General features: G+C 36.8%; 1 protein-coding gene across 1 annotated transcript; it reads right to left on the bottom strand.

The window, feature by feature from the left end:
* Positions 1 to 18,068: 18,068 nt before the first annotated feature.
* On the bottom strand, positions 18,069 to 18,506 carry LOC115518746 (60S ribosomal protein L32-like). Its single transcript, XM_032593790.1, has one exon. It carries the CDS (start codon positions 18,504 to 18,506, stop codon positions 18,069 to 18,071), a length of 438 nt encoding a protein of 145 aa, XP_032449681.1.
* Positions 18,507 to 25,149: the final 6,643 nt, after the last annotated feature.

Genomic DNA, 25,149 nt, shown 5'->3' with positions numbered 1-25,149 from the left:
AGTCTTAACAGCAATAATGATAAACCATTTCCCATTTCATGTAACAGATATGCTATTTTGCTATAGTGTTTGCATACTAGACAGTCATTCACAATCTGTTCTCATCTTCTTTTCCAACTTTGCTTTCTAGCATTATTCTTCGTGAAATCTCAATTTCATTAATCTGAAATGGAGTCACGATTTTTCTTTAGCATGCTTTACTTTTTCTTCAAACCCCATGCGTTGAAAGATATGACTGATGTTACTCTAACTCAGACATTCCTAATCACCCTAGTTCATATTTTACCCTATTTTGAAGACATCTGTCTTTAGAGAAGTTACTCTTACCTAGGCAGAGCAAGTTAATACTTCTGTCTATCTAGCACCTTAAGCATATCTCTGTTACAGCACTGTGGGTATCTCAGTTCTTAGCTTCCCTATACCATGGTAGAATGTGGACACTCTTCAAGTAGAGAGGCTATATATTGAGCTCCACTCTTTAAAAGAGAATGTGATAGACAAGAGCTCATTAAGAAAGAACAAGGATGGCGACAAGATTAAAAAACTCAGGTTACAAACAATTAAACCAGCTGAAGAACTCTATTTGCAGAAAGTTTAGGGGAGCTAGGTTATCTGAAGAGCCCTGTGGAAATGGGATCAGAAAACACAGACTCAGAAACTAGTATTAGGGCACTAGATAGATATGAGATACTTCAGGTCACTATTATGAGAAATTTGCTTTTATGCAATTAAAGTTGCTTGAAGTAATGATGTATCTTAAGTGCTTATTCCTGTCAACAGTTTTGTTCAATGTATGTTCTATAATGTTGGCAGGAATGTTCTAGATGAAATTAAAGCATTTGGTGAGTCTAGATCAAAGTCCATCCATTAAACTCTGATTATTTAAATTTGGAACTGTGAACTCTATTCAGACCTCGTCCAAGACTTGCCAATATTTCACAAATGTCCCTTTCCTCTTTTTTTTCCTCATGTTTTCCAGTATATTCCATCTCACTGCCATTAATGGGCCCTAAAGAGAAGAATTCCAGCAATTAATGCTGTTTAGCTTCTTAACAGGTATTGCTACATCCAATTCATGTATTTTCTAATTCATTATTTACAACAGAGAGATGTCTTGAAGACTTCTGCAACATTACACCCTGATCAAAAACCTTCAATGATTATCCTTTACCTATAGTGAATCATGGTCGATGACAGAGTAATTAAGCATGTACTAATTGCTTCCACCATCCATCATCTTGTTCCCAACAATCTTATAATGTATTAGTAATAAATACCCTTATTTTATACCTAGGGAAATTGTCCCCAGGTCATGAAACTACTAATTGATAAAGATGGGAATCCTGGTCTGATCCCAACATTAAATTGTTAAACATTCTTTTCATTTTTACCAAATACCTTATTTTGCCTCTCAGACTGTGTTTGTTCAAACTATTTACCTATCCCATCTCCCACTGCTATTGCCCTCTATTAACTTATCTCAGATAAGTCAGCTTAATATCCCGCAAATATTTCTCACATATTGTTCATTTAAAAGGATAACTTTCTCAGCTTTTCTGAGCTTTAGTTTATTCTTTTATAAAAATAAATATAATACTACCACTTACTTCATAAGATTTTTGTGAGGGATAGATGAAAAAAGCCTTGTATAAAGTCTTTTCATGGGCCAGACCTATGTAAGTTTTCAGCAAACATTAGCTGTTATTATCCCTAACAATGATTGTTACACCTCACACTGACAATTCACAACTGGGAAATGTAAATACATTTTGGAAATATGTAATATAAAATCACCATGCAAATGTGCACTTGAACCTAGAAGGCATTCATAAGTATATTATAACCCACTGTGAAGGGGATCCCTCAATGTAGAGCCACTGAGTTATTGCTACTCTAGCTTGCATAGGTGCCTTCTACAAAAAATCCTTTAGCACTTATTTAAATTAGCCTACATTAAAATACCATTTTTGTATGTTTATTGCTTTATATAGTTTTAACTTATAGATTCACAATATTGTGCATTGAATTTTAAGTACAAACTCAATTTTGAGATCATTTGTCATTTCTTCCATTTATTTTCAAGGCATATTAAAAGAAAACTGATAAATCTTAATATTATGAAAATAAGTGACAAAAGTGTCTAGAAAAATTAGACAAATTTTTAGTAAATATATTCTGAATTAAAGAATGTAAAGGAGTTATCCTCTTTATTTTAACCATTGTTTTAGAGAAACTTCACACTGGGATAAAATGAATGAGAAAAACAGTAACTTATAGTAGAAGCTTTACATTCTTGGATCTTTTATATTTTCTCCATTATGAGTCTTAAACCATGAGGCATTAATTTACAAATAACAGGAAACATAAAGATATATCAACTAGTTACAAAATGCAATGGAGCAAGATGTTGAGATAAAATTGGCCGGAGAATTAAGTGGGAAGAATCAGAAGTAGAAAGATTCAGGCCTTAGAAAGTGCAATCAGAAGACTGTCAAATTTCACTGATATCTTGGTGCAGCTTGGAGATTGATGGATGCTACTAACAATATATCAATGGAAATGTCTGTGGCAATGTTGGATATGTTTTTATCAGTGTGAGAGAGGATGTCTGTAAAGATTGATATAAATATTTTGAAGTCTTCTCTCATTGTTCAAGAGTGCTTTTGATCATCAATTACAGGGCCTATGCTTTATTCTCTTTGTGATTTTTATTCAGAAATGGTATATGAACATGATTTACCTGCTCTTTTTCTATTTTCTATGTGTTCCGGTTTTAGGTTATATTACAGGTGTAAGCATGTGTACACATGTATGTGTGTATTTATGTACAGATAGGTGATACATCTATGTGCATGCATGTACAATATTTGCCTGTTCATATCGGGGTCATTGCCTAAAATTTTTGGTTTCCTTCCAGGTAACTAAAGTCTTTGGTTAGATATATGCAAAATATGTTATTAGCAACAAAATATAGATTATTATCATTCATGTGCTATGTGTTGGGAAAAGATCAATATGTCATACAATACCAAGAATATAATATGCCCACCTGAATACTTAACTAGGAAACAAAATAATAAAACACTTTCAAGTCTTTTTTTTAATAAAGCTATATTCATTAAAAAGAAATAAACAAACTTTCTACATTGGAGGAAATCCTAAAGCAATGCTTAAAACTGTCAAAATCTTGAAGCAATCTGAGTCTATATGCATGGGATTTCATAAATTTATAAATCTACTTTTGGTGGACAGACTCAATTCTAAGAAACATTTATCATTTAAGCTATTTCCATTTGGGCTGACAGTAAATTCTTCCTGTGAGAACTGTTTGGATGGATGAAATGAGCTCTTTTTTTACTCTATATTTAAGTGATGTGCACATGACACAACATATTTTGGATAAAAAATGCCCAAGTTTGGTGGATAAAAATGTGGAAGTAGATTTTCATTCAACCTGATTTCTAATGAAACACAAGATACCTTCCTTCTTAGGACAAGCTGTGTAGCTCTGTTACAGATATAATTTTCCTATACATATTTATTATTAGATGGAAAATATTTCATTTAAAATACTAGTTAAAAATTATAAATATTTTAGCATATTCAATAAACTGACTTAAACAGTATAGCAAAGTTTAAAATAATGAAGGATAAACAACATTAAAATACTTGAAATTTGCTCAATTAATCACCAGAGTTTTAATTAACTCTCTTGTGGGTCAAGTAAGATGCAATACATAGTTCTAAGATACTCTTCAAGTGAAATTAAAATTAGTAGAAATCATACATTTACTCCAAACTGGAATCATAATTCCAGTTTTGCTACACTAAAGACATCAAATGTGAAAAAAAAAGCATGTAGCCAGAATATAGTAAAACTCTTCCAAATAAATAATGCCTAGAAATAATATATGGAAGACAGAAATGAGATGGTATTTCAAAATCAAGTTCTTCAATAATATATTTTTAAGTGAGCCTGAAACAATTTACCAAATTAAAGCAATATTAACTGATTTTGATCATAGCCATCTGGTCTAGGCTGATTACTCTATGGTTACAAAGCTGAGACCTGTCTATTAGCTGAGAGGCACATTTGGAAATCCATTTAGAGTTTCAATGAAAAACATTATCATCAGACTTACAAAGGCAGTAATAACAAATCCAAGCTTCACCTACTCAAAGTAAGCAGAAGAAATAACATAACCAGCAAACCATTAGAATGTGTGCGTATAGATCTTTCTCTTTCCAACTAAAACTTTAAAAAAATGTTTTGGTGGTTTAGTTTTGCTGGTGATAGACTTACTTAGCTTTCGCTGTTCTGAAACAAAAAGTTGTTTTGATTTGTGAAGAATATTTTTCCTGGATAAAAATTCTAGGTTTGAAGTTTTCTTTCTTTTAAGCACATTAGTATTATTCTAACCTTTTTTGTCTTGCCAGTTTCTCAAGAGAAGTTTATGATCATTATTACTTTTGTCCCATTGTACATACTGAGAATTTTTCTCTGGTTTAACATAATTTTATTAGTAATTTGATTATGACATGCTTTAGTATAATTGTATTTTTGGGTCTATGCATTTAAAAGCATAGATCCAAAAAACTTTTCATTAACTTAGGAAAGTTTTCAGCCAAGATTTCTCTACATATTTTTTTTTCTGAGTTCCTCACTACCTCCCAAGTATGTTAAAATGCTTGATATTGCCATTTAGATCATTGAAGCTTTTTAATTTTTTTCAGTCTTTTTCCTCTCTGATTTATTTTGGATAGTTTCTATTGCTGTATCTTCAAGCTCACGGGTCTGCTTCTTCTGCAGTATCTATCTCTTGTGCTAGTAATACCTTGCAGTGAAATGCTTTCAGACATGAAATTTCTCCTCTTGGGAGGTTTCCTTTAGGTGAATTTTTAATTTTTTTCAATTTCTCTTTTCATTGGGTCCCTACTTTTCCTTGCATAACTCCACATGTTTATAATAACTGTTTTAAAGTCCCTGTCTGGACAGCGGCAAAATGGCAGGTAGGTATTTCTGCCACACGTGTCAGCCCCCTTCCCTAACTGTAGGCTCAGAAAACGTCTTCGCAAGAGCCCAGGACTCTGGGTGAGGGATTACAGAAACCGAGCGACCCACAGTAATAAGAAAGGGTTGAGGAGGGTAGCAAAGATGGATTCACACCACCACCCGCAGCAGAGAGACACCTTACCCCCGGCCCCCGCCCCCTCGAACAACAGTAACGTGGACCCCAGACCCCAAGGCCCCCAGAGGGGACGCCCCGCACCATCCTGACTCCCACCGAGTCCCAGAGGACTGCCAGAGGGCTCCCAAGAACGCAGCCCCCACCACCCCATCAAGCGCCTAAGGCTCCAGCGCAGCTTCCACAGCAGGGGCTCCTGAAGAGCCAAGCCCGGGGCCCTCTCTGGCACCTACTGGCTCCAAGGAACCCCGAAGAGGCTCCCATGACACTAGGCCCCGCGATTCTCACGAAACAAACGGCGAGCTCACCTGGCATCCTCTGCTCCGGGCTCCCCCACCGCACCCCACCTCCGCCCCCACTCCTCCCCGCATACCTGTCCACTCCAGCAGCCCCGGTGGTGACCTCGGCCGCAGGCTCCCGGCAGGCCCCAGCGAATCTGGCTCCGGCAACCTTAGGTAACCCCACGGCACAATCCCGGTGGGCTCCTGCCGACTGCCAACTCGCCCCGAAGGGCTACAGCGGCCCTGCACTTCCCCCGCCCCCCCCCCCCCCAGGCGGCTTCCCCGACACGCCGGTGGGCAGGCTCTCCGGCACCAGAAGCCCTTCTTATCTCGGCACCTGAAGGCTCTGACTGCCCCAAGCAGCTTCAGCTGCCCCAGGCCTTGCCGCCCACCTGCGCTAATGCTGCCTAGCATCAGCCTCCACGTGCAGAAAATAGAAAAGATCTAAGAACAGAACCCTTCTGCTAAGTTACCGTTTTTCTCTCTCTCTTTACCCCAAAGGTTGGATTTCTTTAAAACAATTAAAATAAAGATGACTCCTTTATATTCTTAATTCAGAATTTGTGTTTACTAAACATTGTTTTTCTATTTATTTTTAGATATTTTTTGTCATTTATTTTCATAATAATTAAGACTCGTTAGTTTTGTTTTAATATGCCTTATGTCAGAGTATTTCAAAATTGAGTTTTTAGTTAAAATTCAATTACACAATACCGTGAATCTACTACAAGATAAGCTAATGCTGTATTAAGCAATAAACATAATAGGACATTCTTTTAATGTGGGCTAATTGAAATAAATGCCACTCAAAGGATTTTTTGTAGGAGGCACCTATGTAAACTAGACTGGCAATAACTCAGTGGATCTACACTGAGGGTTCCCCTTCACAGTGGGACTACAATGTATTTATGGATGCCTACCAGATTCAAAAGGGCATTTGCACGGTGCTTTCTTAGTTATATGTTTCTAAAGTATATTTACATACATTCCCCATTTGTGAACTGTTACTGGGATGTGTAACAATAAATGATTGTAAGGATGTAAGGATGTTTTTATTGATGATGAATATAAATCTAAGTCTCACTGGAGTATGTAGGAAAATGCAAATAATACTATTTTCTGGTTATGTTAAATTTACCATTCAAAATTTTATAACATAAATATAGAACAGCACTATTTCTTCTCTTGAACTATTTATGCTGCAATGAATGCATTCATAAAATGCAATCTTTTCCAAAGTTGAGAGCACTCTTGACTTCCATACATTGCCATTAAGGGGAAGGATGGGTGTAACAGCAGTGCCATTTGGTCAAGGAATAGCTAACTGTTCCTCACCTAGAACAGCATAAAGTCAACCCAGAAAAGCACAACATCACCATATAGATTAGACTCAAGAGAAGGCATAATCATACAAACTCATTGGTATTGCACAGCAATAGTCTGAAAATTCTTGGAGGTTAGGGGCATGGCTACCCTCTGCTTGACATAAGATCTCATGGATGTGATGAAATACTGTCTCGGGTGCCAAAGGTGATAATAGAACGAATAGGATAAGGGATACCTGCTTCCATCTCACTACCCTCAGGTGCTGAAGATCAGAGGTAGTGGCGCAGGTTGGAAGAGCTGATCAACTAGCCTACACAAGCTTCTCAAGTCCAAGGGTTAGTGGTATTTTGCCATATTAGAGACTATTGAATTCATCTGTGTCCAACATGAGTGAGCATCAAAACAAATCAACATGTATGCACCATTTTGGTGACCCAGTCTCACACAATCTTGTCAGAGAAACACTACATGAGTCATCAGAAGCTATAAGCATGCCAGGGCTCCTTTGTAGAATCACGCAACCTTTAGACAATTCCATACACATGAGTTCTGGAACGCCTTGTGACATTTAATAGATACTATGCATGGGAAGGTTTTGAGGGCCCTGAAAAGCGAGATGGGGATTGGGGCCAACACGAATTCTAGTCAGAGCTCAAGGGAACCCCGCTCATATGTCACTATTAGCTTCAGCTGTCCAAGGCAATGAAGGGGACATTTTTTTTTGAAAAAAATAAAGCAAGGGGGACCCCCTGAATAATGGGACCAGGAGAAGAGCCCTGCCTGTAACTACAGACAACTTCTTTTACTCTAGTACAGAGTTTTTAACTTCAGAACTATTTACTTTTCTAACTGGATAAGATTTTGCTGTGGGTGGCTATCCCAGGCACAGTAGGATGTTTATCAGCATCCTTGACCTCTACTCAGTAGATGGCAGTAGTACCCCTCCCTCCCTAACTGTGACAACCAAACGTGTTTCCAGATATTACCAAAAGTCTTTGAAGAAGTTAAATCATCCCTGATTGAGAACCACCATTTTAGGGTTTGTTTAGTTCTACCCATAAAGTATAACCTTTCTAGTATTTCTACTGAATCTTCTGGGTATTGAAATAACTCTCTCCTTTTTATTGGCCAAGACTGTACTGTCTTCCAACACTGTATTTTTCTGGAAACTGCTTTTCTTAAAATTCCCTGGAATTTTTGTTTGTTTTGTTTTTTTGCAGCAAACCTCATGGAGTTTCCCCATATGCATTTGTGATTTAATATCAGAAGCAGATTGAAGGAAGGCCCTGTGTAGATTTCTTGGGCTCTTTCCTTGTGTAGTTTCCTTCTCTCTGTTAATTTACCCTGCACATTTCATCCCTATCCCTTGCTGAATGCTTATCTCTATTCAATCCTGAATTCGGATCCCATGAATATTTCAAGATATCCCCTCTTGTCAAGGAATCTCTAGGCATAAAAGCTGGACAAACATAGGAGACACCTCATTCTCTCCTGGGTCACAACACTGCCTTACCAGCTGAACAATATCTGAAAATAGTCATTCTACTTGCTGGGCCTGGTATTCTAGTTGTTTATATTAGGAGGGTAAATTCAGTCCCAGTTACTTCATAATAGCTGGGAAGAAGAATCTCTCCCTCAACCTTCTTCTAAAGATAAAATTCTCAACCAGGTTTTTAATGTTTTCATTGTTTATTTCATCACTTCTCACTCTCACCTCAACCTACGCTAATCCGTTTTCCACTTTCATCACTCTGCTGACTGGTTTTGTCTAAGAATATTCCATGGCCTCTACATTCCCAAGCCACCTGGCATTTTTTTCACTTCTCAATTTATCTGACCTCTCAGCAGGGTAAGGCATTTTTGATTACCATCTCTCTCCTTGGGAAAAAAATTAAATTAAATTAAACAAAAGCAAACCTTCCTTCTTTTTGTTTTCAGAGACTGGACCTCCAGCCACTTTGCTGACCACAGTTTTTGCATTCTATTCTTTCCCACCCACCTATTAGAAACCTCACAGCTTCAACCTAGACCCCCCCACTAAGCTCTAGACCAATATATACATTTGATAACTTGACACTGCCCCCAAGAAATCTCAAAGGAATTCCAAAGGTGATATCTCAAATACAAAGCATTTCAGTTCACTTGCTCCAAAACATGATGTTCCTCCTGAGTTCCCTATGTCAATAAATGATACCATCATTCATCCAGCTATGACAAAAAGGATAACCTTGACAACTGCCTCACTTTCGCTCCATGTCATCCATCACCAAGTCCTGTCAGTCAACTGAACCTCCTAAATATTCTATAAACTCATCAACTTCTCTCCCTTCCAACCTTTGATCAAATCAGCTTTATATCTTCTAGTCTATTGCAATACTTTACTAAGTGATCTTTCTTTATTTGCATTGGCTTTTATACAACCTCTTTTCCACACCACAGCCAGAATGATCTCAAAATGGAAGTTACTTTTGACAACAACCACTTCAGTGGGTTGCTTGGTATCCGATTGCCTGGTGTCCAATCTGCCTTTGTTCCTGTGACTCTATAGTCACCTAGCATCACCCTTCATTCTTCTCTACAAGATTTTATTCTTCTTTCCACTCCCTAGGAATATCTTCTCTGTTCTCTGCTATGGACAACCAGTAAGTCCTGTTGATTTGATTTCCATAATGGTGTTTACATATGCCTCGTACATGCTCATGCACATTGGTTAGACTCACATTATCTCCCGTGTAGACTCATATTTGTATATAAATAACTTTGTAATTGATTCTCTTATTTTCACTCTTTACTTACTTTAACTCAACCTAGATTACAAATCAAATAAATCTGAACTGTAGCTTCAATATGCCATTTCCATTGTTCAAAAAGAAAAAAATATATTAACAATTTCCTCTTGTCACTGAAGAAAATACAGACTCTTTATCCTGGTGTTTAAGTTTGAAGCAAATGCTCATTCCTTGGTTACCTTCATCCCATTATACATGTCCTTTGCCTCCAATTACACCTCTCCCAGGTCTGTGGACACACTCAGCCTCCTATGCCATCCTTACCAATCTCGGACTTTAAAGTCCACCCGAAGAAGTGTCAGTAAATCCATTTTATTACAAAACTACAAAACCTACACGGCAAAGTAAGTCCCCCTTTACCATTCTAGGCCCTTTCTTTGTGGCAGTTCTTGTAACACTGTATTGAGTTATTATATAATTAATGACCTTCCTAACTAAACTGTAAAGTTTTGAAGGCTAAAACTAATATTTACTCACCTTTTCATTTCAATGCAGCTAAATAACTGCCACAAAGAATGCATTTAATAAATATTTGAAGAATGAATTCAGTTAGTTAAAGCCATTAGGTGTATATTATTTTAGCTTACTTCTACTCTCTCATCCTTATAATTGGATAGTTAAGAATTAGAACTGACACCTTTTGCTGGTATATACCTATGAAGATATGATAAAATATTTGATGAGGATTCCACCTCAATTCCATGAGGATTCCAAGAAATTCTTTTCAAAAGGATAATTATTACAGTATGGTTTTAAAAGCCCTCATTATTTTTAGTGTTTTAAATATATTCACTCATTTAATCTTAACAATAACCTGATGAAAGAAGCATTATTATCTCTATCATAAATGAGAAAACTGAGATACAGAGACATTAAATAATTTATACATGGCTACAGAATTAATAAGTAATGAATCCAGGATTTGAACCCATTTTAATATTAATGCATTTACTTTAAACCTATATGACTTCTCTCTGTATTAATGTACTTAGAATGAGTAACATTAACTTACTGAGAATGAATAACACTTGTAAAAAAATCCACTCACAGAACCATTTTCTTACCATTGAAATGTTCTCATTTGTATCCTAGTTTGCTTAATTAAATCATAAAGTTGATGCTACATGAATTAACACATACTTTAAGACCACCAATTATATAACAAACACATGTATGCTCTTATATTTTGGTGATTTGATACTGGTCATTCCATGCATATACTATTATGTGCACTTTTCCTATTGATATTTATATTATTCATACAAAGATTAGTTTACAAACTCATTTTGTTTGCTTTAAATACTGTTGCATATTTGTATTGAGCACACACTAAGTTATCATATATTCTGTTGTTGATAACCAACTTTCCGTTAGTTTCATAATTTTTCCTGTGATAATTTGCAAAATAATGAGAAATAAAATAAGTATTGATTTAAAACCAGTAATGACAGAAATTTCACTTCAACAATATATTTAATCATAAAAGGAGAAATGGGCAATCTACAAACCATATGAATTCAACCCTTTAAAGATATATATATATATCCACAATAATGTTATATTGCATATTTCAGATCTTATGTGACTTCATTAAGATGGATCAATGCAAGGACATGGTTCCTACACATGTGAGCTTAGTGGGCTGAAAGGTGGCCCTTCAAAAAGTATGCTCATGTCCTAATCCCTGGGACTCGTCGTTGTTTACCTTATTTGGAAAAACAGACTTTGCCATTATAAATGAAAGATCTAGAGATGAGGAGATCATCCTAGATTATCCAAGTAGGCCCTAAATCCAATAACAAATATCTTTATAAAATAAAGGAAGAAGTAAATTTGAGACAGGTAGAATAGGAGACAGAAAGAAGTTGAGGGGGACAAGGTTATCAGGGAGGCAAGGGTTGGTGCCCATAAGTCAAGGAACACCAACAGCCACCAGAAGCTATATGAAAGCAAAGAATAGATTCTCCCCTAGAGCCAGAGGGAGTGAGGCCCTGCTGACAGCTTGATTTTGAACTTTTGGCCTCCAGAACTATAAGAAAATAAGTGTCTACTAATTAATCCACCAAGTTCATAGTCATTCTTTTTATTTTTATTTTATTTGTTTATTTATTTTAGAGAAAGAGAGCAGAGAGAGACAGAGAATCCTAAGAAGCCTCCATGCTCAGCACAGAGCCCAAAGTACAGCTCAATCCCACGAACCTGGGATCATAACCTGAGCTGAATTCAAGAGTCAGACACTCAACCAGCTGAGCCACCCAGACACCCCTGTAGTCATTCTTTATGGCAGACACAGGAAACTAATCAAAGACTGTCATTTACAAAGTGCTATGCAAAATTAAAGAATGCCTGTATTTGCTATTATGTAATTTTGTCTTTTACTCTCTTATTCTAGACCTCTACATCATGCTCATATACTCTTTCATATAATATTGGATACAAGTCTAAATCACTTCAGTCTATGTGAATGAAGTTTCATCATTCACTAAATGGGTATTTTGGTATTGGTAAGATTCTTTAAAATTTATTTTGAGGTAAGCATTTTACATTTTGCTTGCTTGTTGTTTATTTAGAGAGGAGATAGAAGTGGTCACAACACCTAAACACTAAGTCATCCCTCACTGCCAGCATATTGCCTCTAGGCTAAATGCTCCCAATTACTCTGAGCCTTTCTAATTGGCAATATTTTCCAAATATTTACTCATTATTCTGCTCTTCTTTTACCAATTGATTGGTTCTTTTGAGAGAGCACACTCCAATCCATATTCATAGGCAGACAAGCATTTCAGAACCCATTCTAATTGCTATCTTTGATATGCCCTAAGTTAGACTTAGTTTTTGTATACTATGTAAAATATGTTGTTTGCTGGTTATGTGGATTGACCATGTTTCTTAGTTTTCCCAGTGCTCACTTAAACATAACTATGGGAAAGAGGAAAATCCGCAAAGATAAAAATGGGAGAGAGATCAGTAGATAAGAAACTTTATAAACTTTTGTACAATTAAATGCAGCCAGAGAGAGGAGGAAGGTTTAGAATGGAATGTTCTAACACTGAAGCACATGAGAGGAAAGTTTATTAGACTCACTGAATTACAGAGATGTTCTCACATCAGTGATGCTGCTTAAAACAGAGGGCAGGCGGGGCGCCTGGGTGGCGCAGTCGGTTAAGCGTCCGACTTCAGCCAGGTCACGATCTCGCGGTCTGTGAGTTCGAGCCCCGTGTCAGGCTCTGGGCTGATGGCTCAGAGCCTGGAGCCTGTTTCCGATTCTGTGTCTCCTTCTCTCTCTGCCCCTCCCCCGTTCATGCTCTGTCTCTCTCTGTCCCAAAAATAAATAAACGTTGGGAAAAAAAAAAAAAAAAAAAAAAAAAACAAACAAACAGAGGGCAGGGAAAGTTAAATGACAACATGAAGATTGAAGATTATTTGGAAGTCAATATTTGGGAGAATTAATGTATTTTCTTCCTTCACCTTACTCCCCAAGTGGTAAGACCCAAATGCCTAGAAGCCCCGAACATAAAAATAAAGGAGGCTCTTGACTCAGAGATGCCAAGTAGAGACTTAAGGCAGAATCGGACATATAACATTGAAAATAGAGAATAAAGTAAAACTCTTGATGCTAAATGGTTGACTTCTAAGATCCACATCCTCAATCCTCAAAAGACCAGCATTCTGATATCTATGCTTTCCAGAGTTTCTGGGAGGGAAAATGGCATTTTAAAAGCTCCCCAGAGGGGCGCCTGGGTGGCGCAGTCGGTTAAGCGTCCGACTTCAGCCAGGTCACGATCTCGCGGTCCGTGAGTTCGAGCCCCGCGTCAGGCTCTGGGCTGATGGCTCAGAGCCTGGAGCCTGTTTCCGATTCTGTGTCTCCCTCTCTCTCTGCCCCTCCCCCGTTCATGCTCTGTCTCTCTCTGTCCCAAAAATAAAAAAAATAAACGTTGAAAAAAAAATATTTAAAAAAATAAAAGTTCCCCAGGGAAAAAGCAAACTCTTTTCCCAAACACACTTGATATAGACATTTCTTCCTCTCCCAGAACTTCTAGTTGTTATTGTGTTTACTGTCTTATTATTAAATAAAATGGATGAGTCAATGATTATCAAAAATTTAAGTCAATGATGCAATGGTGATAAAATAAGCAAACAGAAAAATGCGAACTTGGAAGAAACATTATTTGACAACACAAAAGAAAACTTCTGTTTTCTCTATCCCACAAAAATTAAAGAAAACCCAATTCTCATCTACCTCAGAGGTGCACGAAATACTTGCACACACAGAAGATAATACAGTTCTACTTTAATAAATATTTTAATAAATACTTTAATAAAAATAATAAGAACTACCTCCTGGAAGTTTAAACTATAATGGCTAAAATGAAAAAAAAATTCAAACAGAAATATTAGATGAAAAATCAAAAAGTTTCTTAGAAAATAGAATGGAAATATAGCAATTATGAGAGAGAAAAAAAACGATGAGACTCTATGAGGTTAGAACAGAGAAAATGGAACAAAGGTAATTAGCAAATATGGTGGCAAATTTCCCAGAACTGAAAGATGTCAGTCATCTGAATGAATGGACTGATTGAAAGCTCAGCAAAATGAATGAAATACACTCACTATTGAGCACATCAGGGCAGATGAAAATTCTAGGAAGAAAAGCCACATAAAAAAGGGAGAACAGACATCATTATTGTGTTCCTGATAGTTCAAAGGCTGATTGATAATTTTAGCAAAATGAATGATATCACAATATTAAAAGGATAGGGAGAGCTATGGAGTTTAAAGTGAGCCAGATCATCACCTATAATTATAGGATAGCAGTAAATAATGTCTAGACTTAATAAATCAAGAAATATTACAAGTGTATTTGTAGAAATATGGAGGAAAGTACCAGGAAAACAAGCAAAACAGAGTAGAAAGGGACTTCTCCCGAGTACCTGGTCAGAGAACTGCTAATGTCTTTGTATTATAAGTATTTCTGCGCTATTTGATTTGCTATCTAATATGCATATTATTTTATTTTAAAATTTAACTTAAAAATCAGAGGAGGGAAGAATAAGTAACAATAGGAAGATAATGGATTATATGAATAAAATATAAGCATTCAAGATCAGAACTACTTTCTGAGTGATCACAGATTTTTAGGTTTCTTATTCTAATATTGCTTCCTCCAATTTCTCATTTGCTCATCAGGAACAAAACTTGGATGATGAGTCAGATGGTAAGGAATTCAGCAGCAAACAACAGAAAACCAGTCAAGTGTCTTAAATGAAATAGTCACTTTTTTTTCATATGACAGAAAAATCTAATGTTTAAAGGCATTATACGATTTTTGTAAGGGCATTATACTATTGAGGTCACCCAACTGTTATAATGGCTTCCCACTGGAACTTGAAGACAGACCTGTTGAAGAAAGAGAAAGAAGATGTACACTAAGGTTTACATAAGTAGCCTATCAGACACTCTGGTAACAATTTACATATATTACCTCATTTAGTCTTTACATGAATGTGTAAAATATTATTTCTTTATTTTAGAAATGAAAAACTGAGAGCCAAATATATTAGGTAACATATCTAAAGTTATACAGTTAGTAAATGATACAGTCAGTGAAGGAACACCAGACTCTTTTCCCCTAATATCTGACCTTTTACAATTATAATAGCAAGTAGCTCAGATTCTAAGAAGTATAGGGAGGATGTTCCTTCATGGATGCATAAACTTCCATTGTTTTTCCTTCTAAAAAGCAAATATGTAGTGCTTGCTGATTCAGCAGTGAGGAGTGTAGTATAATAGCATATTCAGAATTGTCTGTTCTTCCAGGAGGTCATAACTGAAGAGTAGTGGTAAGTGTCACAGAGAACATCAAAACCACCAACTCCTAAACATTCTGCTGACACATAATGGGTGAATACTGATAAACAATGAAAGTGTGGATATTTTAAGTAAATTTGAAAGTCTGAGTGTAAACTGAGTATAAACTGAAGAATCTGAAGTTCCGGGTAATGCTTTCATCTTTTCCCAGCTGAAGTTCATAATTTTCAGTAGAGGATGGTTTACAAGACAAAACACTGGTTACAAACATATAAATAACGAAAAGACTTAATGTTTAGTGCACATTTGCTTTTATTCTCCTCAACTAAACTCTTTTGTGGTAATACTGTTATCTTCATTTTATATGACAAACTGCAAGTTCTTATAGGATAAAATGGTAAAATTTGACCTTAGGTCTCTAAAGTCAAAGCCAATGCCTTTAAGATGTTATTTTTAAGTAATCTCTACACCCAACATGGGGCTAGAACTTACAGCCTCGAGATCAAGAGTCACATGCTCTTCCAACTGAACCAGCCAGGCACCCCCAAAAGCCAGTGCCTTTAGCCACTTTGCTATTTTATGTCAAAAACTTTCACTTTACTAGACCACAGTGGAAGCTAAGTTTGGTAATATACTGCCAGGATATGAAGGAATGTCTAATAATAATATGGTTGAGAATAAGAACAGAGAGCAAAAATAGTAGCCTCTGTATGATTTTTTCTTTGAACTTACGCAGTTTCTTGTGATCTTAGAATAACAGAGTCTAAAACCCCTAGAAAACTGGTCCATTAAAGGTAAGCATCTCTGTCCCATTTATGGGACTGAAACACAGTATGATAAATAGGGCTAAAGCCAAGGAATACTCCTCTGGCTGATGGCACACGGTCAGTAGGAATGTCCATATAGAGTCAGGGAGCAGAGTAAGTCTCATGGATAGAAAGCAAGGGCTGGATTGAGGTTTCATTATTTGTGAAAGATGATTTAAAAAAAATACTTGCAACTCTCACTGGGCTACAGCTTACTTAAATCTCCATCTTGGGGGATGGGAGGAAGCAGAAACAACCCTATAGCCAGAATCTGGACCAAGCTTCTATGACTGGAGGATTGAGGTAGAGAAATTTTCAAAATTATTAGACCACAAAGGATGAACACTGGAGAGAAAAACAAACCAATAAACACCCATATCAAATCATCCTACAAAGTCATTATTTTGATATCTATGACAAAAATCAACACTAGAACAATAATTACCAACATCGAAAGTCGGGAGAAAGATTTAACCACATAAGAAAAAAAAAAAAAAAAAAAACAGAGCAATCTGAAAGGGACTTAAAAATAAATCTTCCAGGGGTGGTTCAATAGAAAATATCATTAGGTGAAACAAAAAAATTGTCAGAAATAGAATAAGAAAAGAATATGAAGAAGAATCAATTACAATTACTAGAAATGAAATAAAAGTGCTGTAAATGAACAGACAAAATTTGAGCACAAAGAAGATGTAATTTAACTCTGTCATCACTCTACTGAATGAAAGAAAATACAAAATGCCTCCATTTTTGTGTTTTGGTTCTTTAGCACTATAAGTAGCACAGGGAAAGGCATTTTGTTAATAAACCGAAATAAGCAGGAACATCAAGGCCTTGTCATGCAGAATAAAGATAACTAAAAGTTGAGCCCCCAAACTTCTGCCTCTTTTCAATTCCTTATTAAATGAGAGGATGAATAACATAAACTAGTGGTACCTGTAACTTTCTATGATTAACTGACAGAGCTAGGATTTCCCTGTAAATCTTTTCTCCATATATTTGAAAACACTACTTTTTATGAGATATTATAAAGACCAAAAATGTTTTACTGAATTAAGGAAAATAAGCTATCCCCCATGCCTGGGTGTTCTTTGTCCTCTTTATTCCAAAATATTTGCTTGCTTTTATGAAGATAGGATCTTCATCATTACAACAGTGGTAATGGAAGAGAGAGAAGTCTTTGGATAATAATTAGATTGCAGTTTTTTTCCACTTTTTTTCCTTGCTTTTTGAGTGCCTAAACAGTAAACCCTAGTGAATGTATCAATGTATTTCTTGCCACATTTGAAATTATTGTTATTATCTATCCCTGAATTAAATATTTTTTGTTTGCAATATAAAAAATTTTAATTACAATACAAATTATATGGTTTAGCCAAGTAGCAGTAAACGAAGAACTAATTTGTGTTCTTTCTGTACTTATCATTTGTTGACTAATTAGTTTCTCTACAAGACACCAATTGACTGTTATAAATACAAACCTCCTGAGGATATAAAGGTTAATTTTGAAGTGATTACAAATATTCCAGTAACATTATAATTAATAGTTACATTTCCAATGCAGGAATCTTCTAAAGGACCAATTGGTAACCTCTGTAAATTAGTACAGATTGTTGGCATCATTTAGGATGGCTTTGCACTATTCCTTTCAGTCAATTGAGTTTCAGTGTGAGGCAGGATCAAATATTAAAACCATCATTATTCTAAAACCATGACCCTATGAGTGTGCATCTGTGTGTGTGTGTGTGTGTGTGTGTATGCATTTATAAGAGAGACACACACATACTGTGTCTGTGCATACTATTTATTCATTCTCTCAGTCTGAGCCTGAGCTATGATTGGACACATTTTTTTGAAAGTTTTATGGTTTTATTAATACAAACACAATGTGAACACAACTGTCTGTTCATTTTCTTCACTGTGGAGCCTGGCATTGGGATTGGTGACTCTGATGGCCAGCTGGGCTTCTCTTTCCACAATGGCTTTGTGGTTCTTGGAGGAGACATTATGAGCAATCTCTGGACAGTAAGATTTGTTGCACAACAGGAGGACTTCAAGTTCCTTGACTTTGTGGACTTGGAACTTCCAGAAGCCACTGGGCAGCACATGCTTTGTTTTCCTGATGCTCTTGTAACCAGTGTTGGGCATCAAGATCTGGCCCTTGTATCTTCTGTGCACCCTATTGTCAATGCCTCTGTGTTTCCACCAATTACGTTTAATTTTGACATATAGGTCTGACTGGTGCCAGATGAACTTCCTAGTCCTCTTTTTAATTATCTTGGGCTTTGTGAGGGGTCTGAGGGTGGCCATGATGCTGAGGAGGAGATGGCTGCCACCTCCCCAGTCAGTGCTAAGGAAGAGGGCTGGACATCTTTTAAAATGATGTACTAAGTCATGGTGAAGAAGTGCATTTATGTAATGAATATGTATGGCTCTTGGGAGAGAATTTAAACTGTGGAATGAGAGGGTCACACAGCTTCTTTCACAACACATTAATATAAGAATGATTTTGAGAATAAATATGTATCTACTATACAGCTAGGATTCTGACCCCGGCTTCCATGCATTTACAAACAGGTCTGAGGAAGTAAAGGGTGTAAGATATTAAAACTAAGTGCTCTTTTTTCCACTAAAATTTCTGAAAGTCTTTAATTCTAAAATATCACTGATTGGATTTCACTTGATCTTTTCAGTTCTTAACTTGTGGCTATTGTTAAAAGTGTCACACTTAATATTTTTCTAATAATAGGTAAAGTACTGAAATTTGGTACTGATTTAAGTTTTAACTAGTTGAAACTATTTTCACAGTCACCTAATTTTACATATTAATGCACTCTCTTGAGGGGCACCTGGGTGGCTTGGTCAGTTGATTATCTGACTCTTGATTTTGGTTCAGGTTGTGATCCCAGGGTTGTGGGACTGAGCCTCACATCCACACTGAGTGTGGAGACTGCTTAATATTCTCCCTCTCCCTCCCCCCTCCCCCACTCACACCTGTTCTTTCTCTCTCTCTCTTCCTCTGACCCTTCCTGCCCCCTCCCCACCACACACACTTTCTCTCTCTCTCTTTCTCTCTCAAGTTAAAAAAAATACACTCTCTTGAGTGGGAAAGAAAGGAGTAAGTCAACAATTGTTATTAGAAATTTTGCATAATCTATAGCCTACCTTATCACTATCCACTGTTCATATTGATGTATCTTCAATAGAGGCAATGATTATACAATATTGCTGGTCTTTCCAGAAGGATGACTTCTCTTTTCTTCTAAGTTTTAGCAATGGGTAAACTACAAATAAGAGAGAAAAAAGATTGATTATAAACACATGATTTAATTAAACCCCTCCTGGAATGGTCTAACTGGCATCTCAAACCTAGTTAGCCCAAACTGAGTTTTCTGATAAACCACACTGAACCTGCTCTCCCAAAATCCTCCCCATCTTAGTTGTTGGCAACTCTAACCTTCTAAGTGTTCAAGTTCAAAACCTGTGACAGACTGGGTTCAGTCCCATTTCTAATATATCAGGTAATGCTCTTGGCTCTAACTTAAAAATATATCCAAGAATCCAACCACTACTGAAACCCTTGATCAAGCTTCTATCACTCTTACCTAGAGTGTGGCAATAACCTCTTAACAGGGCTCACAATTTATATCTTTGCCCTCCTCTTCTTTACACTCAATAGAGCAGCCGGAGTGACCTTTAAAAATGTAAGTTTGATTATGTTTCTTCTTTGCTCAAAATCTTCTGTGTCTTTCAAATTCATTTAAGAGTAACAACCAAAGCCTTTTTCTTTGACCTACAAGGCCCTACATGATCTTGGCCCTCATTACTTTTTTGAACTCCTCTTCTACTTCTCTCTCTCTCTCTTTTGCTCATCTGCTCCAAACACATGAGATACCTTGCTGTTTTAAACACCATCCAGGCACAGTCCTGTCTGAAGTTACTTTTCTCAAGTGACCACCCTATTTAAAATTGCATCCTGTCTTTCTTTCAACCCAATAATTCATATTCATCTTCTCAGCTTTTATTATTCTCCCTTTGGCATTTAAGCCCAACAGGCTACCTATTTTATTTATCTCATTTGCTTCTGTCTCCTCCCATAAAAAATAAGATTTAAGAGGGAAAGGACTTTTGTTTGTGTTTTTCCCTGTAAATAGTGCCTAGCACAGAGTAAATGTTCAATATTAAAAAAAAAATGTTGCTTTTTTCTCTCATTAGTTATATCCTTGTAGGTTTATGCCTTTTTTAAAAAGTTTATTTATTTATTTTAAGAGGACAGAGACAGCACCAGCAGGGGAGGGGCAGAGAGAGGGAGAGAGGAGAATCCCAAGCAGGCTCAGCGCTGCCAGCGCAGAGCCCAATGCAGGGTTTGAACCCACAAAACCACAAGATCATGACCTGAGCTGAAACCAAGAGTCACACACTAACCACTGAGCCACCCAGGTACCCCTCAATATTTTTTTTAAAAATAAGAAACAGCATCAGGACGCCTGAGTGGCTCGGTCACTTCAATGTCCAACTTTGGCTCAGGTCCTGATCTCGCGGCTCATCAGTTTGAGCTCCGCATTGGGTTCATGAGTTAGAGCCCACTTGAGATCCTCTGTCCCCTTTTCTCTCTGCCCCTCCCCTACTCGTGCTCTCTCTCTCAGAAATAAATATTTAAAAAATTTAAAAAAATAAATGATAAATAGCATCTACCTTACACGTTGGTAAGAATGATGTTAAAATGATTCCCTTAAATGAATAAATAATAGGGACATTGGCTAAATCAGAGCCACTAAATGCATGATACAAGTGAAAGCAGCAATAATACTATCTGTTTTGGCCTCAAAACCAATGAAATATATATATATATATTGTGATTTTAGATAGTAGTGTATTTTTTAATGTTTATCCCTCAATTTCCCATACCTGGTCACTTTATTGACACTATATGTTGAGTCTTAAAAATATTAAAATAGGGGCACCCTGGATGGCTCAGGAGGTTATGTGTCTGACTCTTGGTTTCGGCTCAGGTTGTGACCTCATGGGTTTGTGGTATCGAGCCCTGCATTGGGCTCTGCTGACAGTGCAAAGCCTACTTGGGATTCTCTCTCTGTCCCTCTCCCACTTGTACTCTCTCTCTCTCTCTCTCTCTCTCAAAATAAATAAACATTTAAAAATATATTAAAGTATATTAAAATAAAATTTAATACAATATCAGTGAGATTAGCCAATTTTATTTCTATTGATAGAATACCAACCTTTGATCACTATAATTCTTTATTTCCATGTTTGTAAAATTAATTTTAAAAGTAAGAGCAAAATAGGCAGTTCTTTTTGCTTATTTTCCACCGTAGTGTCTCCTTGTTTGATCAAAATGCGGTTATGTCCCTGAGCCGATGTCACATATTTGAATATGATGTGCCATTTTTACCTCATGGAAAAGTACTATACAGAGAATTCTCCCTCCACCACCACAATCTGAAAACAGAAAATTATGCCACTGTCCTTTCAAGCATTTTGGACGAATGGCCAGTATTCTGTGCAAAGTCCAGCCATCTTGACCTCCCTGAACTCTAACCTTTGTCTGCTCATCTCAGCAAGATCATTGGATTCTGTGTGGATTGCCCCCTCTAAGTTTCCAGAATTGTAATTTTTACTTGATTGTTTCCTTTCTCTTGAGGATCACTGTGTGGCACTGCCATTGTTCAATGTCAAAACCTATTGTTCCTTATGGTGTTTCTTATTATTTATGGGCAGAGAGCTAAAATTCCTGTTATTCCTTCTTGGTTGGGGGTAGAAGTTAATCATTAAGTTATTAAAATACAGGTGACTGTCATCTGCATATAGACACAATAGACATGTGAGTCAACAAGGGTTGGATTTATGAGAAGCCCAAGGGCCAATGGATGTGTTTAGTGCTGGAAAACCCAGGAATCTTTTTCAAAGTGACATATTGAAGAATTATGTGTAGGTTTCCAAACATCAATGTGCATGCCTTTCCTACAGTCTTATACATCTCTTGCCTTCCCTTTCATTACACATCTTTTTTCTTTTGTTTAACAGGGAGCAAATATTAGGCTATGTCATATATAGAAATATAATTGTCACTCTGACCATATATATGTGTAAAATGTGAAAATAATTTGCTGTCTCATATATGTAAAATGGAACCCTACTTTCTTTTTCTTATTCTCTTTTAGTATTAGACTGGATACAGAATAGTGAGGCTTAAGTAATATATTTACAGCACTTTGAAAGCTGTAAAACCGTACATAAATGCAATGGATCCCTTCTGGATTAACTGGGGCTTTGGTGTTTCTTCCAAGCAAGGCAACAGTGTGCCATGCAATTCTTGGCATTAGGAGTAAGCTTGTTCTGTATTTTAGACAATCCAAACACTTATTTCAAAGTATAGCCTCTTCTCCTCCGTCCCCCAGCAAAAGCCATTCCAGTTTCTCAGAATCCCCTGTGACTCGGATGGTCTGTGTAAAGGAAAGGATTCTCTAGTGACTGTTCAGCTTTAGAATCCCATCACAAGGACAGCAGGCATGTCCGCAGTTTACAACTCTTTTATTAATAGCGGGCATGTATGCTTTTTTGTTGACAACTCCAGTATTTAATTCTACTTGTAAAAAATGCCCTGTTTATTGTTTGTTGCCATAACCCTTCTAACAAGCCAACTCCCATTTCGGATACTTTAAGTGAATGTGTTTTCTGGAGTGTATTCCCAGTTGCAAGGGGGAAAATGGTGAAAGCAAGAATAGAAAGAAAGATTGTATTTTGTGCGAATAGAGGAGTCATACTTTCTCTTGTGCTTACAGGTCAGTTGGAAGCAGCAATTATCTTCATTACGTTACAAAACAACTCAGAAGTAAAATTAACCCTAAATACAAGAGGGCCAGACACAGTTTAACAGCAAATCCTGGTGAGGCTAGAAGGGAAAATATACTTTTTCTCAAAGTGGCTACCAGGGGGACATTCACTAATAGGACACCGTAAATGGCCATGCAGTACAATGATTCTTTTTTAACAGAGGGCTGCTTTTCTTGTAGTTCTCAGGCTTTCAGAACTTTTTTCCTTTATTTTAAGGTATGGAGATTCTTAAAAATTTCCATGGACTGAGCATCTCAGAGAAGGTAGTTTTAGCAGAGCATATTCACCGCAGAGGAGAGCAAACCTCCAGCATTTCATTATTATCCAATGTTGATTATTTACTTCTGTGTGTTTGTTTTGGTGACTAATCAGAGCAGGTATCATTAAAGCCACAGAAATCATATTAACATAAACTATAATTAAGTCATTAAAAGCAACCAGTTTATATGTAACAAAGAAGTCAAATCTATATTAAAAAACTACGTTTTGATAGCTCACAACCACTACAGTTATAACTTTCAAAACCCAGAAGACTTTTTCCTCAACCCCTAACAAAATCTTTCTGGAAAACTCTTAGATTCCCTATATAAATTTCACAATTACTTGAAATAGAGTTCACTTGGGCTCTTTACCCCTGGGCTTCATTCATCCCTGGAGAACTCCATGATGGCACTGTGGCCATGTGCTATGCCAGTGATGTGGCCCTGCCTTGGAGTATTTTTCTTCTTGGGCCATCCTGGGCCCTCAGTATGCTAGAGCTTCTCAGAGATCTCTGTTAGATTTGGTAGAAGATGCTGTCTCCACAGCTCTGTGTTTCTCTTTGTCTCTTAGATTCCAAACTAATAGTAGATGTGAAAACAGCTCCCTTGGCTTCTTTTCTAACTAGACTTATGGTTGACAAAATTCTAAGATGTTTCCAGAGATTCCTGCCCTCTGGTGTGCCTGCCCTATATAATCCCCACCCTGTGAGTATGGGTGGGACCTGGGAATAGGATGATGAGGAGATTTTTGCAGAGGTAATTAAAGTCCAAAATCAGTTAATATTGAGTTTGTTAAAGGGAGATCACCCTGAATGGGCCTGAATTAATCTGGTAAGCCAATTAGGAGATTCTAGAAGTCTAAGATTCTCCAAGACTGGTCTGCAAGAAGATCTGGTCTACAAGCCTCCATGAGTTCTACAGCTACAAGAAACTGAATTTTGGCAATAGCAATGTGAGCTTAGAAAAAGATCCCGAGCTTCATTGAGACCCCAGACCCAGCCAACACCTTGATTTCAACCTTATGAGACTCTGAGTAGAAAACTCATTTAAACTGTGCTTGGACCTCTGACCTACAGAAACTGTGAGATAATTAATGGATGTTGTTCAAGCTTCTAAATTTGGTATAATTTGTTATGCAGCAATGGAAAACTAATATACCTCTCTTCATTCATAGGACCTTAAAATCAATCAAAGGGGGGATACTCTCTTAATTTTCCACTTTCTAGACTCCCACTTTCTACCTTCACACACACACACACACACACACACACGCACACAAACACAATTTTCCTTTTTTGTAGCCCAAATTAAAACATTAATGCTCAACAAGCATTATCAAATATCAATTTGGGTCAGGAGACCTAAAGAACCTCACTCCTCCCATGTAAATCTCAGCCAAATCCATACAGGAATGCATGTAAACACAAGCACACACTTCAAGGTAGACTCAACCTGGCTCATCTGTCACATATAGATAAGGAAACTGAAAGTGCTAGTTATTCTGAACAAGAGTTAGTTAGGGGTACTAAGTGCATGCCACTTGTCATGACACTTGTTCTTATGCCAGAAAATTACACTACCATTTTTTCCCCAGTAAGCCTCAACAGAGGCTCAGAATCTTTCTCAGAATCTCAGTCCTATTATCTTCTACTAATTTATTAGAAAAGAAGATATACTATTTATATTAAAGTTAAGGATTTCACATGTATACTCATAAAGAAAGAGTAGTCAGTAATTCCCAGAAAGTATTTGTTACCTCTTTCCTACATTTATTGAACACTGAGTGTGTGATAACGCCATATTAGGCACCAAGAATATCATGATGGATAAGCTATCCA

The sequence above is a fragment of the Lynx canadensis genome, chromosome B4, assembly GCF_007474595.2.
Source record: "Lynx canadensis isolate LIC74 chromosome B4, mLynCan4.pri.v2, whole genome shotgun sequence".
NCBI classification, from domain to species: Eukaryota; Metazoa; Chordata; class Mammalia; order Carnivora; family Felidae; genus Lynx; species Lynx canadensis.
This window is presented reverse-complemented; position numbering and strand designations above follow the sequence as displayed.